This window comes from Homarus americanus, unplaced genomic scaffold (assembly GCF_018991925.1).
Source record: "Homarus americanus isolate GMGI-L3 unplaced genomic scaffold, GMGI_Hamer_2.0 scaffold24922, whole genome shotgun sequence".
NCBI lineage: Eukaryota > Metazoa > Arthropoda > Malacostraca > Decapoda > Nephropidae > Homarus > Homarus americanus.
In genome coordinates, this window is record NW_024722610.1 from 513,034 (window position 1) to 526,562 (window position 13,529).

Below are 13,529 nucleotides of genomic sequence, written 5' to 3' on the forward strand. Positions count from 1 at the left end.
GTTTAATTTGCAGTTGCATTTTTGGAAACTTATAAAACAAATTATACAGTGTACAGGCAATTGTATTCATAGAAAACCAAAGTTCCTTAACAAAAAATATACATACTTGTTAAAAGAAAATCTTTTTCTCTTCTAGCATTGTTGCAAAATTAAGTACTTGGCAATTGAGTTGATAGAGAGAGAGTACTAGTTTAAAAGGGAGAACAGTACTAGCTTACTTGTGGAGAGAAAGAGAGAGCGAGCACAGTGTCAGCTTATTTGTGAAGTTCAAAGTCAAGTAATCTGTTCTTGCGACCAAATTAATTGTTGACCTCATCGCAATTCAGTTTCATATCTTTGTGGACAAACAGTAAAATCCAATCAGTCTTTGTTCTGACATAATGGAACGCAGATACGACTTCAGATACTTAGGCAGCTGAATGAGCCTTCACTTCTAGCAGGTGTCACAGGAAGTGTTGCAAGAATATGAATCTGAGTTTACCTTAACTGCTCTCACACCCTTATGTAGAGGGTTTCCATCGTTCAAGAAATGGAGTTGCAAAGGAGTAATAGTGGTGAGAAAAAAGGTGGGCATGCCCGAGTGTCCCCCCTGCTATTCGTGGTGTATATGTATGTTATATACTGTACACTGTATAAGCTCGTATACTAGACGGTGGGGGTGAGAGTGAGGACAGTAGCTAGTGAGAGAGGTAGTGACCACTCCCAGGACACCTAACCTGGTCATCCACCCTCACCACCCCGTCCTCCCTCTCTTACCCGGACTTGACTCACGTAGTCTTGAGGTTAATGCTCTTTGACACTTTCGTAATATTTCTTTCGTGTAAAGAATTATTTACACTTTCAGGTTGCATTAACGTTACAGCGTAAGATTAAAGAAAAATTTTCTTAAATATTATTTTACTCTTTTCCAGTTGACATTTGTAGGCCGTGTTTAATGGTTCACGTGTCTGTGGCTTCAGGAAAAACTATTTTGATCCCGAATTAATAAATGGCGGTATTATTGCAAGAATAAACTTAAGATAAGCAGGATGCATATACTTCAGCTCAATTGTTTATAAAGACACACTTTTCAAAACTTATATCTAAATTGTAATATGTCGGTGCAGTTTAGAACGCAATTGAAGGTATTCTTGTCTCCATTTATCTCTCTTTTTAATAAATTTATCATCAAAACATAGAAGAAGAAATACGTGGATCTGCGTGTAGTGCCCGACTGTGTTGACCCCTGAGTCTGTGGGTACACCATATTCGCTAAATTCTTCACATTCCATTACTCATTTCGTAGAGTATATTGCTTTTAAGTAATATTAAGTTACTTTGTGATCTGATACATGACTATTTCTATATCGTTTTATTCACCATATGACTAAAGCACCTCAAATGTAATAAACGCGAAATTATCCTCAGCTAAATTAACTGCTCTTTACCCCAGCTTTCAATATGGCGTCGTTTGTAAACTGTTGACACACAGTGTCGACGTAGGAAGAGTGACTTTACCGAGTAATACCAAATGACGCATTGCGTTTCACTGCAGTAACAACGACCGACAGGTCAGTGGTAGCTAAGGTGCGCAGTCCTCCATGGTATAGGTCTCAACGTTACGTCAGACCAACCTCACGAGACAAGCTTGGGGAGTCATATATGTGAGTGATCTCATCTTTCATAACACAAGTTACACAGGAAAAGTATTAAGATGAGTGTGGTTAAATATATGTGATATAGCAGTGAAAATCGTGTTGTGATGCCATCACTACCCACAGTATGACCGTGGATCATTTGTGTGGGGCCGTACAAGTCACCAGCGAGGGAGTGTAAGTAATAGGTGTGAACCGGGTCAGCAGTGTGGGGTGCAGGTGCTCTCAGCTGACGTTTCTACCAGTGTGTCGGTGCTGTGTGGCGCTACCTCATTCTCCACCCTGGCCACTTGTTACTGGTGACCAAAACTGACTTGATGACTTAAACTAAAATCGTGCACCAAAATTGAGTCACAGGTGTGCCATGCAGGTGTTTTGCGGCTGACGGATCTTTGTTTTCATTTTACTAGGTGCTGATATTTTAATGTGTTGATATAAATTTAATTGATATCCATCCAGAAATTGTAAAGAAAAGCCAGAGAATACAATAAATAGTGTGTGTTACGAATAATTTCTTGAGAAAAAAGTTAGGTGTTTTAATATAAATATTTATTGACATTTATATATCGTTTTCTCAATAATACACGTGTGAGAAAATCAAATTAGAAACAATAAATAGCCTTTCTAAGTAAGAAAATTTATCTATGGAAAATGAATTACAATAGAGTTTGACAGTATGGTGTACTAATGCAGACGACTGTGTGTGTGTGTGTGACGTATTGATACCCACCATGAATTGGTCTATAAAGTTCAGTGACCTCAAAATTATTATTACTCTCATATTGGTGAGGGGTATTGGGCTTTCATCTTTATTCAGAGTTTTATCTTAATAGAGAAAGGTTTTCATATTACTATCCACCGTAATGTGTTATGAAAAGCAACAGTGAACTATTCATATGTATTTTGCTTTATTTTATTTCAATTTATTTAGTAAAGCACCATACGGCACAAGCATGCAAATATTAACATTACCAAGGATAACACAAAGTATTAGAAATATTTATTTCCTCAAGCAGGTGGTAAGTACTGTACCGACTAGTGTAAAGGGATTTTTTTACTTAGCTGTTAAAACTTGAATCATGATTGGATATGTCGAATTTTTTTTATTGCAATAAGTATTTTACGATATGATGATATGCGGTTCTGTGATTTGCGATACTGTGTTGCTTAGGGAGAACCGTCGTCGTGTATCTATAGTAAATGTGTGGAAGGAACAGGCTGTTTCATGTAACATTACATCAACCAGATCTCCGTTTGTGGAATTACTGTATGTTATATTCATATCGTCTAAAGTGTTAATTTTACAGTCACATGAGCTCGTTGAACTGGCAAGGACCATTTCAAAGGCGGACAAAATCTATGCACAAATATAGAGCAAATGCCTTTTACCTTTTGATGTGTGTGTGTGTGTGTGTGTGTGTGTGTGAACTAAGAAAACAATGGCAATACATTCTAGTTTGTCTGACAAGATATATACTTGTACTGATATTCCTGGGAGACAAATGGATACAATTGTACGGTAATGTTGGCGAAACCCAATAACTATCGCTCATTTGGCCTGAGCACCGCTAGCTGTCTGTGCCCATCAGCAGAAAAACAATGGCGGTGCAAGACAATTGGCAGCAGAAGGTAGTGATCCCAGGAAACGGGAAGACTGGCAGGGTGTGGAGCCGTACATCATGAGACTGGTGAAGGAGGAAGTGGTGGTGGGCCTGGTGGCGGACTTTCTCGAGGGGAATGACGGGTCGTGATGGGGGAAGGGGGCGTGGTCCTGGAGAGAAGGAGTTGGGGTGTCATCTCTGTTTTACTCTCCTGCCACGCAACTCTACTTTCTCCTCATTCTTGACTCTTGCTCGACTTCATTAAGTATTCGTTTACGTAGACAAGACTGATTTGAATATAGGACACAGTCAAGACCCGCTTGTGCGACCTGTCTATCAGTCAGGAGTAATGAATAAACTTTCTGTGCTCTTCCCGCTGGACTCTCATGAGTTTACTCTCGTCAGGTAATTACCCTCCCTCACCCTATACAGAGCTTTTGATAGATACGTAACCTTGGGTGAATACAGGACCTAGGACCGAAGACAGAATACATAATCTAACTACTGTAACACAAAAAGAACTTTACATGATGATTCACTTGTATCCTAACTTCATTTCAAGGTTTCGGGAGGTTAGAGTTATTGATGAATGTAGATAATATTACCTAAATCTTAGGGCTTTAAATGTTGACATTTACAGACAAAATTCCCTCCATATTTTTGGCAAGCATATGGCATCTACTTCAGGGTTATGTAGAAAGCAGGAATTGGGTTTTTGACATTTGTATATCCTGGTCTATCTTGATATTGTAGTTATTGTTATGTATTCATGCTGTTATTGACATATTCTACAATGAAAAGCGCGATTTGTTAGCTATAAACGGGTGGATCCAGGGGGTCCTGGGGATCTGGATCCCCCTTTTTCATCAGAAAATTCCAATACATTTCTTTAATGAAGTATTGTACTCAGGCGTTTTTTGTATAGTAAAAAGTAATTACTATTGACCTCAGAATATCTTTTAATATCTAGTGCACATGGCCTCAAAATGTCCAAACTATCGTCCCTGATAAATCAGTCATACATGTCCGACAAGTAGATGCTAGATATCACCAAATATGAAGGACGTTTTTGTCTGGAACATTATCATCAGGAGTTAGTAGGATAATTTTTGGTTTCGATTAATATGCCTAATACCGACCTTTTCGACCTTACGATAACTTCGTGTAAGGGATTTTTTATTTCAAGTATGGCTTAACACAGCCAAATTGTCACTTTCGTTTTATGCTGTATAATACAGTCTGTATTAACAAATTAATGGACACTGCTGTTCATGAGACATGCTTACTGATCTCAGATAATATAACCTTCACGAATTTTAGTAATTAAGGAGCCTTATCAGGGATTCAGAACTGTTAACGATGTTTTCAAGGTGTGTGTGTGCGCATGCGCTCGCTCGCTCGCAAAGAAGACGTTTATGTCAGTAGGCCTAAAAAAAAATATGCTTAACATTGAAACATATGCAATAATTTTTGTGTTTAGTGTAGACAGTACTTAAGTACGTTACAGCACCTTAATTTTTGCACCTAGAGACACGTTATAAATACCATTGGTTTTAAAAACAGTGCAGTACCAACCAACTTTGACCTTCTTTTTTACAACCATTTAACAAAGTTGGTTACGGACGTACCGGTATTTTTCTGTTGTTTGTTTAAGGCAGTGGTCCCCAACCTTTTGAAGGCTCTGGGCCACATTTGCCATTGATAATATATACAGTATATATATATATATATATATATATATATATATATATATATATATATATATATATATATATATATATATATATATATGTTTATTTATTTATTTATTTTTTTTATTATTATTATATATATATATATATATATATATATATATATATATATATATAATTTTTTTTCTTTTTTACACGGGGATTAGCCCACCCAGGCACAGGTCATTGACCCACATCGGGGCCTGGGGGGCGAAAATGTAATGCTAATAATAATAAGTAATAATAATAATAATAATATAGAACCATAAACAAATACAAAATGAAAAAAAAATCAAAAGTGAGGACTAATATATGTATGTTGTGCTGTCAATAGTCAGAGAAACAATTAAGACCCTGCAATTATGTGTAAATGAGGCAGAAAGTCAGATTAGCAACCTGGGACTTGGTCACAATTTTCGTGATGCCATGTGGCAGCAGGGTCTACCATTAGACAACACATTATGTTTCCAATATCTTCCCAAGCGGTAGTACCTCCCTGTTTGGTAGCTGCCTAATACCTACTACCTAGTAATAGTGAAGGGCGCCAAAACTTTGGATCTACATTCAAGACAAAAACCTCATATATTCAGTTATTTGCAGTTTTATAGAAGTCTACCTGTTTTACCAGTTACATACAGGTACTTACATTTACGCTTTGAGATTGGTTCTCTCTCTGTACCCGTCCTGTACACGACAAACGGCTGTTCCTCTCTCACTGAAGTATCAAGCTATTTCATTATTTTCATTGGCAAAGAATCCCTAATATTTTACAATTTCCTAATAAACCCTTGCGGGCTCTATAATATGGTCCCGCGAACTGTAGGTTGGGGACCACTGGTTTAAGGTCATGGGTGGTGGTAATTATGCAAATTGCGAGTTTTCCTCAGCAATGGCTCTTTCGATATAGGGGATACAAGCGCTTTCAATTTTGCTTAAAATAACAATATTCTCTCCCACTAGATGTGTAGTCACTAGTTAGTTCGTAAGTAGATTGTCTATCTTTTTAAAATTTTAATATTAAAGTATGAGAAGCTAGGGGAGAAAACGAACAATATAACAACATTGTTTATGTAACAGCGTAAAGAAACGCTAATAACAAGATTGGCAGAGGCAGTTATAAGATTAGTAAGGAGAGAAAAGAGGAGCAACAATTGTTATTCACAATAACAGTGGGGTTGAGAATGCGCAGTGCTGTTGCAACCAAGCAACGGCCCCCAAACTTCCCGCCATTAACTTGTTAACATGAACAGAGTCGGCGTTTTCCCGCGCTCCAGTTAACAATAACTCAATCACCTTCAATTATATTTTTCACAGTGCAGTTCACCTAAGAACTAATAATTTAAACTACTATATATTACAAGAATTATGGTTGCGTGAATATTTTACCATTACAAAGCAAAACGAAAATAGCGTTTGTTCTTAGGACTTCTCAAAGGTTACATAATATTGTAGATACACTATTTATAAATTACTACTACCGCTAGTGATAAATTAAAATATTTAATTTCAGAGGAAACCTTTGATCTATAATATACATATTAAACACTGTAATTAGTTTGTGTGTTTATTAGTTAAAAGACTTGTAGTGGGGCGTTGTCTACGTGCTATTTCCGTCTGAATTTATTTTGACAATCTTATCAAATTATTGGACTGCACTTTCTTAATCTCCCACTTTCAATAGAATATCTAAACCTGCAGTTGTTATAGGTAAGATTACAACTCACCCAGGTGGTTACAGTGGCTATTGAAGTCATAGATGAACTGCAACAACTGTTATAAATTGACATACGCCCGCTTTCAAAGAAGCATTTACGCACATGTAATCACAGACGCACCTACGCAAGCATGCACACAGACGCACTTAAGCAAGCATGCACTCTGTACTTTCGCAAACTAACATGCACTCACTTATTCATAGAGGCCATTTCGCAAGCATGTATTTACACAGGTACTCAAAGACACACTTACGCAAAGTGTACTCCCACACACAGCTTTCTACATGTGGAGAGGCTGTTCCCCTTCTCCACCACATCCTCCGTTCCCTCTTTCGTCAAGACCGCCACACGACGCTCGCGGTCTTTACGACGTTGTCTTCCTCTTGACTCCGTCCAACCCTCGGTGCTATCTTCCCCTCTTTCTTCTTTCTTTCGTCTATATCTATCTGCCTTCTTTACTCCACTCATCGGCATTTACCTCTACCCGAATTCATGACACGTACGAAGGGTGCTTTTAGTTTTTTAGATGAATGAATATTATGTAATTGATGTGGCAGGATATGTGTTACGGATTTATGTCATTACGCAAACACAAACCAAAGCACAAACGTAAAAAATATAATCCTATCCTGCCACAAGTGTGTGTGTGCGTGCTTGCATGTGCACTTTAATGATAGCATCCGATAATCTATATATAATAAATACAGTGTGTGTGTGTGTGTGTAATAATAATAATAATAATAATAATTAACGGTTTATTGAAAAAATTCTGCAGCCCGAAGGCTGAAAATATACATTGGACATAAATGACTTACTACATACATTGGTGGTTTAACAAAAGCCTTCATTAGAGAAAGGTAAAGGAACATACAGTGAACATACAGATTAATGTAGGTGTTGAACAGCAAACTCGTAGTGTAGTAACTCCCTCCCAGATGGTGTTAGGAGGGGCCTCACGTGGTGTAGAAATTACCTCACAGATGGTGTTATGAGGGACCTCACGTGGTGTAGTAACTCCCTCACAGATGGTGTTATGAGGGGCATCACGTGGTGTAGTAATTCCCTCACAGATGGTGTTATGAGGGGCCTGACGTGGTGTAGTAATTCCCTCACAGATGGTGTTATGAGGGACCTCACGTGGTGTAGTAATTCCCTCACAGATGGTGTGATGAGGGACTTGACGTGGTGTAGTAATTCCCTCACAGATGGTGTTATGAGGGACCTCACGTGGTGTAGTAATTCCCTCACAGATGGTGTGATGAGGGACTTGACGTGGTGTAGTAATTCCCTCACATATGGTGTTATGAGGGACATGTGGTGTAGTAGTGTGTGTGTGTGTGTGTGTACACAATTTTGAAGATAGAGAACTGAAATTGGGTAGTGAGGTGTGGGTGGCCAAGGGGATGATTGAGCACTATATCATGTCCCTCCATGACTAGTGAGTTCGATCATGACTCCCCATCCGAGTAACGATACAGTTTTGAAGATGGTAGAGGATGGTCTTGCACTATCTCTTTTCCCTCTACCCAGGGAAAGCCGGGTAACTAAAGTAGTTGATTAATAAAGCTGAATTTTATTATCTGATTCTACCCTCTTCTCATAACCTTCAATTCTCTCCTCCCATGTCACAGGTGTAGTGAGTGATGTGTTGTGGTGGTGTGGCTCACTTGTATGTTTTTGTGAAAGGCAGCGGTACTAATCAGGTTGTTCCCTCGGCAGGAGTGGTGGTCAGGCAGAGGTGGCAGGATGTGAGCGGCGCCCAGCGGCAGTACGATGGCCCAGGAGTTCCTCCCGCTCTGCGATGTGCTCTTCAACATCATCTCGTTGGCGTCCTACTTCTGTGATGTGGTGTTCGACGTGGTCACCATCTACACGCTGTACGATCAGCAGGAGGTGGTGTGGTTCACGCTGGCACTCTCCTGCGTCCTCCTCTCTCTCGTCGTGTGTCAGCTGTGCTCCCTCAAGTGGTACCTCTCCAGCCTCAGGAAGGACCTGGCCAAGAAGGACTGTGATCTGGGCCTCATGATCCTGCTCCATCTCTTCCAGGGAGGCGTTCTATGGCGCTATTTTAAGCTCTTTATCCCTGTGGATCTTCGCTATGTCAAGCATGAGGTTCGTGACCTCTGTATGTTGCGACTCATACATGCCTTCTGCGAGGCCGCCCCCATGTTGCTCATTCAGCTGTACCTCATCTGGCGCAAACCTGCGTTGTCTGACCTGACGGATCTCAACATAGTGTCAACAGCATTATCACTGTTCAGCGTATGTTGGGCCCTTGCCTCCTTCAACAAGAACGTTCGTCGACATAACGTTCACCGTCTGATACTGACGTGGTTGGGTGTGATATTCCAGTTCATCTGGCGTCTTGGGACCATTACCTCCCGCTCCCTGGCACTCACTGTTTATGCCACACTCTACGGGTATTGGGTTTTCCTCGTCATTGCCCTCCACTGGGTGTCTATGTTCCTCTGGCTTATCTCGCCTAAGAACGTCTTTCATGGTGAGAAAATGCCAATGTTCAAGAAGGTGATATTCTCCATGTTAATCGCTTTCTGTTACATATTCTGCTACATCAACCTACAAGAAATCAACGCCCGGCAGAAGATGGTGGCCTTCTACATCACTATGCTCCTGGAGAACGCCCTCTTGGTTGCAGTATGGCTGGGTGGCTTGAGAACCACTCCCTGGTATCAATACCCAGTCACGGCCCTCGTGTTCATTGCCTTCGGCTTCGGGGTGGTGTTCATGATCTTCTACTACCAGCACTTCCACGTAAAGAGACTCAAACACAACTACACCATGTCGTCCTCCATCAACACTTATTCATCATGTACAGGTACTTGTATACGCACTGATCGTTATACAACTTTTAAGGGATAAGCTTGTTCTATAGATGTTCATATTTTTTTGTGTACTACTGTACTTCGAGCCATACATTTTGCTTTTAAAGCAGTTATACTTCATTTTGCATTGATCACATTTATCAATATCAAAATTAATGTGCTGTAGATTATTTTTGGCAAATGTATGCAAACATTTACTGGGTACTCTTAATAAATATAATTTGAGAAGTGACATGACAGGTAAATATTTCTGTCATTTTATTAACTGTGAATTGAAAATCTTTGTTTATGGAATTATGGTACTTATATGGAATTATGTTCCGTTAGTATTTAGGTCTCTCAATCAACATAATTTTGGTATATTCGTAACAGGTTGCCAGTTGGGGCAGTGCACAGACAAGTCACATCGCATGCCATTCCCATACTACCTGAATGAGTTATCAGCAAGTGACAACAGCACCATTGCCTCCAACCCACAACAGAATGGCAATGCCAAGCCCAATAACCTGGAGACGAGTGAGGCACGGAATCAACAACAACCGCCCAACCACTACCCATCAGATGCCCTCCACGTTCCCGGTGTGTTTACCTGCCGCTTCAATCCTGGTATAAAGAGAAAGAAAAAGAAACCAACGAGTTTTGTGCCTCCTCCTGTACCCGTTCTTCCTTCTATAGGTGTGCCAAATAATAATGGCAGAATGGTGCCATTCTGGAAGCGACCTCTGCCACAGTCCTTGTCGAGTGATCACGAGGGTAGCGTAGGCTCCAGGGTCAACATTCAGCAGAAGTTACAGGAAAAGAAGCAGCAGCAGATAGCTGAGCTGCGGCAAATTGAAGAAGAGATTAAGGCTGGGAAGCTGAAGCGGCCTCACCCCAGTGATATCTCTGAATCTGGGACGCTTCGTCAGCCCATCCCACGAGCCAAGAAACAGCCATGGCTAAAACCAGAGCCACTAGATTATACATATCTGGTAGTGGAGCCCTCTGCGGCACCTGTGCCCGCCCCAGCCCACAGAAAGCACCGCTCTCAAACGCCAGAGATCCTGCTGGCACCACACTACCTGGACAACACCAGGATCTACTATGACTATCAAGATCCTCGCTGGAAGTATGGCAACAACTACCACCTCCCGTCTGATGACATGAGCGGCTCCAGCCATTCCAAACACTCCATAAAAAGACGCAACAGAAAGGCAGATAAAAATACAGACAATAGAGACAAAGTAATCTATAAGTCCTACAGAATACCATCTGATCTTGACAGTCAAATATCACTCCCAAGATCTTACACTCTGCCCAGGGAATTCAAATATTACAGAAGACCCAAATCAAGAAAAGCTGTTAGAACAGATCACTTCATGGCATCAACAAACTCCAGTGATGGTAAGTTTTATTCTCATTATTAACAAAGCGGTCTGTAGATATATCTTTTGCTAATCTCAATTGGTTACAAAATGCCATTTACTGGAGCTGTTGTATACTCCAGCAGACATGGTTGAGTTTTACATCCTTATTCCAAGATGCAGTCTTTGGCCAAATACTGGTGTTGAGATTAAGTACTTTCTGAGAATATCTTAAAATTATCTTGCACAAAAATGACAACAGTCACCTCAGTGTAGTCAATGTAAATAAAGCTGTAAGACGATTAGAATTATAGTATTTTCATCAGATTATGAAATGTGTAGTACAGTATTTAAGTTTCTCACAGAACATAGTTGTGGGATATAGTTCTTAACAATAGTTTCATTTTTTGAGCAGGTGTATAATGCTAATTGTAAGATGCACAAATTACAAATGAATATTTTGCACTATTTTTTGTAATGCTGTTGATGGGACAAATGGATGGTACATGTCCTCTTGCTTCACAGGTGATGTTGATTCCTGTGATGAGGGAGACCTGGAGGAGTCCTTCAGCCGACTCAACAATGCTGTCCATTTTCATCTTAACCACAATCACCACCATCACTACCACCACCACAGCTTCCTCCATAACCACCACACCAACCACGTCGCCGAGTCTCCTCCACATCCACAACACCCACTTCGGGCACGCATCCACGCAGCCTTCCATCGTAACTTGGCCAACACCCATGAAACCAAGTTGTGAGGAGCATTTTTTGGTGACTGTAACCTGATTACCTGTCCAAGGAAACATTTTTAAAACTCCACTTAGCTGTAATGTCTCGAAAAACATTAACAGTATCCCTCTCCTAGCAGTGTGAAGTTCAGGGAAACATTAACTTCATGGAGACAATTATTGAAGGTGAACTCAAGAAAATACTGTACAGTGAAAAATGTAAACAATACTCAGTGGATCATTGGAACCAATCCGAGTAGTGTTTATTATGACAAGAAAAATATTCAGTTAAGCAGATTCATGAAGAAGACTGCTGAAGTATATATAGGTATAATGTACATAATAAGTCTATTAATGAACTCATCTGCTACAGTTTACCTATAAAAATACTGAAACAAGAAAGTGCACTCTGAACTTTATCAATTAGAAATTCCACTTACAAATTCCAAAGATACAAATACAGGCCTTGATTAGGAATGTGTTCTTTATTCTTGACTGAGAAACGTGCAATACTGTCAGTGAACCTGGAGATTATAATTCTTAACATCTGAAGTGTTTTAATACTTGTGTGCCAAAATTTTCCTCTGCCAAAATGTTTGTTGTTTATAATTTATTTATAAATATATTTTTATGTATTGCTTTTTAAATACATTTACTTTATATTGCAGCTGTGTAGTAATCTGTAAGAATAATAGGAGCATGAATGGATGCAGTGGTATTCAACTCTGAAGTCTTATAGTTTGGAACAATTCCTACAAATGTGCTGTAGAGATCTGACTTGATACTCATTGCTCTTGTGACAAAGGATCCATTCTACAGACACAGTCCCTATGACTCAGTGGTCTTCTCATCCTTCCAGAGGACCTTCTGAAGATCCTTCTACAAATACTGTACCTTTCCCAGGTCTCCAAGAAGGGTCCTTTCAGGGGTTTTCAGATTCATACAGAGGTCTCGGATTTCTCTGCAGGCTTTGATTTTTGTAAGGTCTTTTCTGGAACTGAAGACTTTCCAAGGTCCCTTGGTCCTCTCAAAGGTTCCTAGACACGTTTAAAAGTTCCCAGATCTTTTAATGGCTAAGTAGGCCTTTTGAAAGGGTTATTTAAGGCTCAAAGAGATTTCCAAATACTTTCAAGAGTCATCAAATTCATCTATACAGGATTTTAGATTCATTCACAGGTGCCTAGGTCCTTTGAGAAATTCCAAAGTCATTATAGGACTCCTCAGACACTTATGAAGGTACTTCAAGGGGTTCCATAGCTCATCTAGATGAATTCATACCATTCTAGAGATCCGCAGGTTCTAGAGGTAATAAGACTTTCTAGAGACCCCGACCTAAGTTTGTCTCCTGTCGTCACACCCACACTAGTCCTCGCATGTTGTCCTTCATTATAAGATTGTTTTCCTTTATTGTCGAAATATTGTTTGGAAATTGTGCTCACAATATGACTATATGCCATATCTCTTCATGGGTTTATGTTCATGTTAGATTTTATTGATAGAGAGTAACTATTGCCATAAAGACGTTGGTTATATTAATACTCCCGCTCAGGCCAGGAAATATACGAGATATTTTCCATGCTCATAAGATTGCAACCTGATTTTTCTAACCAAGTTGGCGAGATTTTATTGTCAGGTGTTGCATTTTCTTATTGACTCAAGCAGTCGTGGAAGAAGAGCATACCTTTTTTTTTTTACCAATAACTTGCGATAGTAACAACTTGAAATGGTAAGATGTGTTTGCATTGCATCATTGTCATCCATACATTTTCTTAAAAATTTGCAATTTTTTTTAATTGTAATGTTAATGGAAAAAACATGTGGATAAAAAGACATAATATTCACTTTTGCAAACTTCTAGTTTCATATTTTGTTAATAGTCTTTTAAAGTTAAGTTTTGAATACTGTACTGAAGTTATATACAAGTTACAC

The 13,529-nt window shown here is 39.5% G+C and overlaps 1 protein-coding gene across 3 annotated transcripts; it reads left to right on the plus strand.

Annotated features, from left to right (window-relative positions):
* The first annotated feature begins 1,263 nt into the window (after positions 1-1,263).
* LOC121862854 lies at positions 1,264-13,529 on the plus strand. Of its 3 annotated transcripts, none has more exons than XM_042361181.1 (4): positions 1,264-1,643; positions 8,400-9,516; positions 9,896-10,906; positions 11,392-13,529. In XM_042361181.1, exons 2-4 carry the CDS (start codon positions 8,454-8,456, stop codon positions 11,628-11,630), a joined length of 2,313 nt encoding a protein of 770 aa, XP_042217115.1. In that variant the 5' UTR covers positions 1,264-1,643; positions 8,400-8,453; the 3' UTR covers positions 11,631-13,529. The 3 variants fall into 3 exon arrangements, with proteins under 3 accessions (XP_042217115.1, XP_042217117.1, XP_042217116.1); XM_042361183.1 differs by having other exon boundaries at positions 1,264-1,566; XM_042361182.1 differs by having other exon boundaries at positions 1,264-1,550.

Coding starts and splice junctions, on each gene's coding strand:
- LOC121862854 (XM_042361181.1), top strand. CDS start 8,454: ATGGCCCAGGAGTTCCTCCCGCTCTGCGATGTGCTCTTCAACATCATC. Junction 9,517..9,895: donor CACTTATTCATCATGTACAG/GTACTTGTATAC, acceptor TATTCGTAACAG/GTTGCCAGTTGGGGCAGTGC. Junction 10,907..11,391: donor ATCAACAAACTCCAGTGATG/GTAAGTTTTATT, acceptor CTTGCTTCACAG/GTGATGTTGATTCCTGTGAT.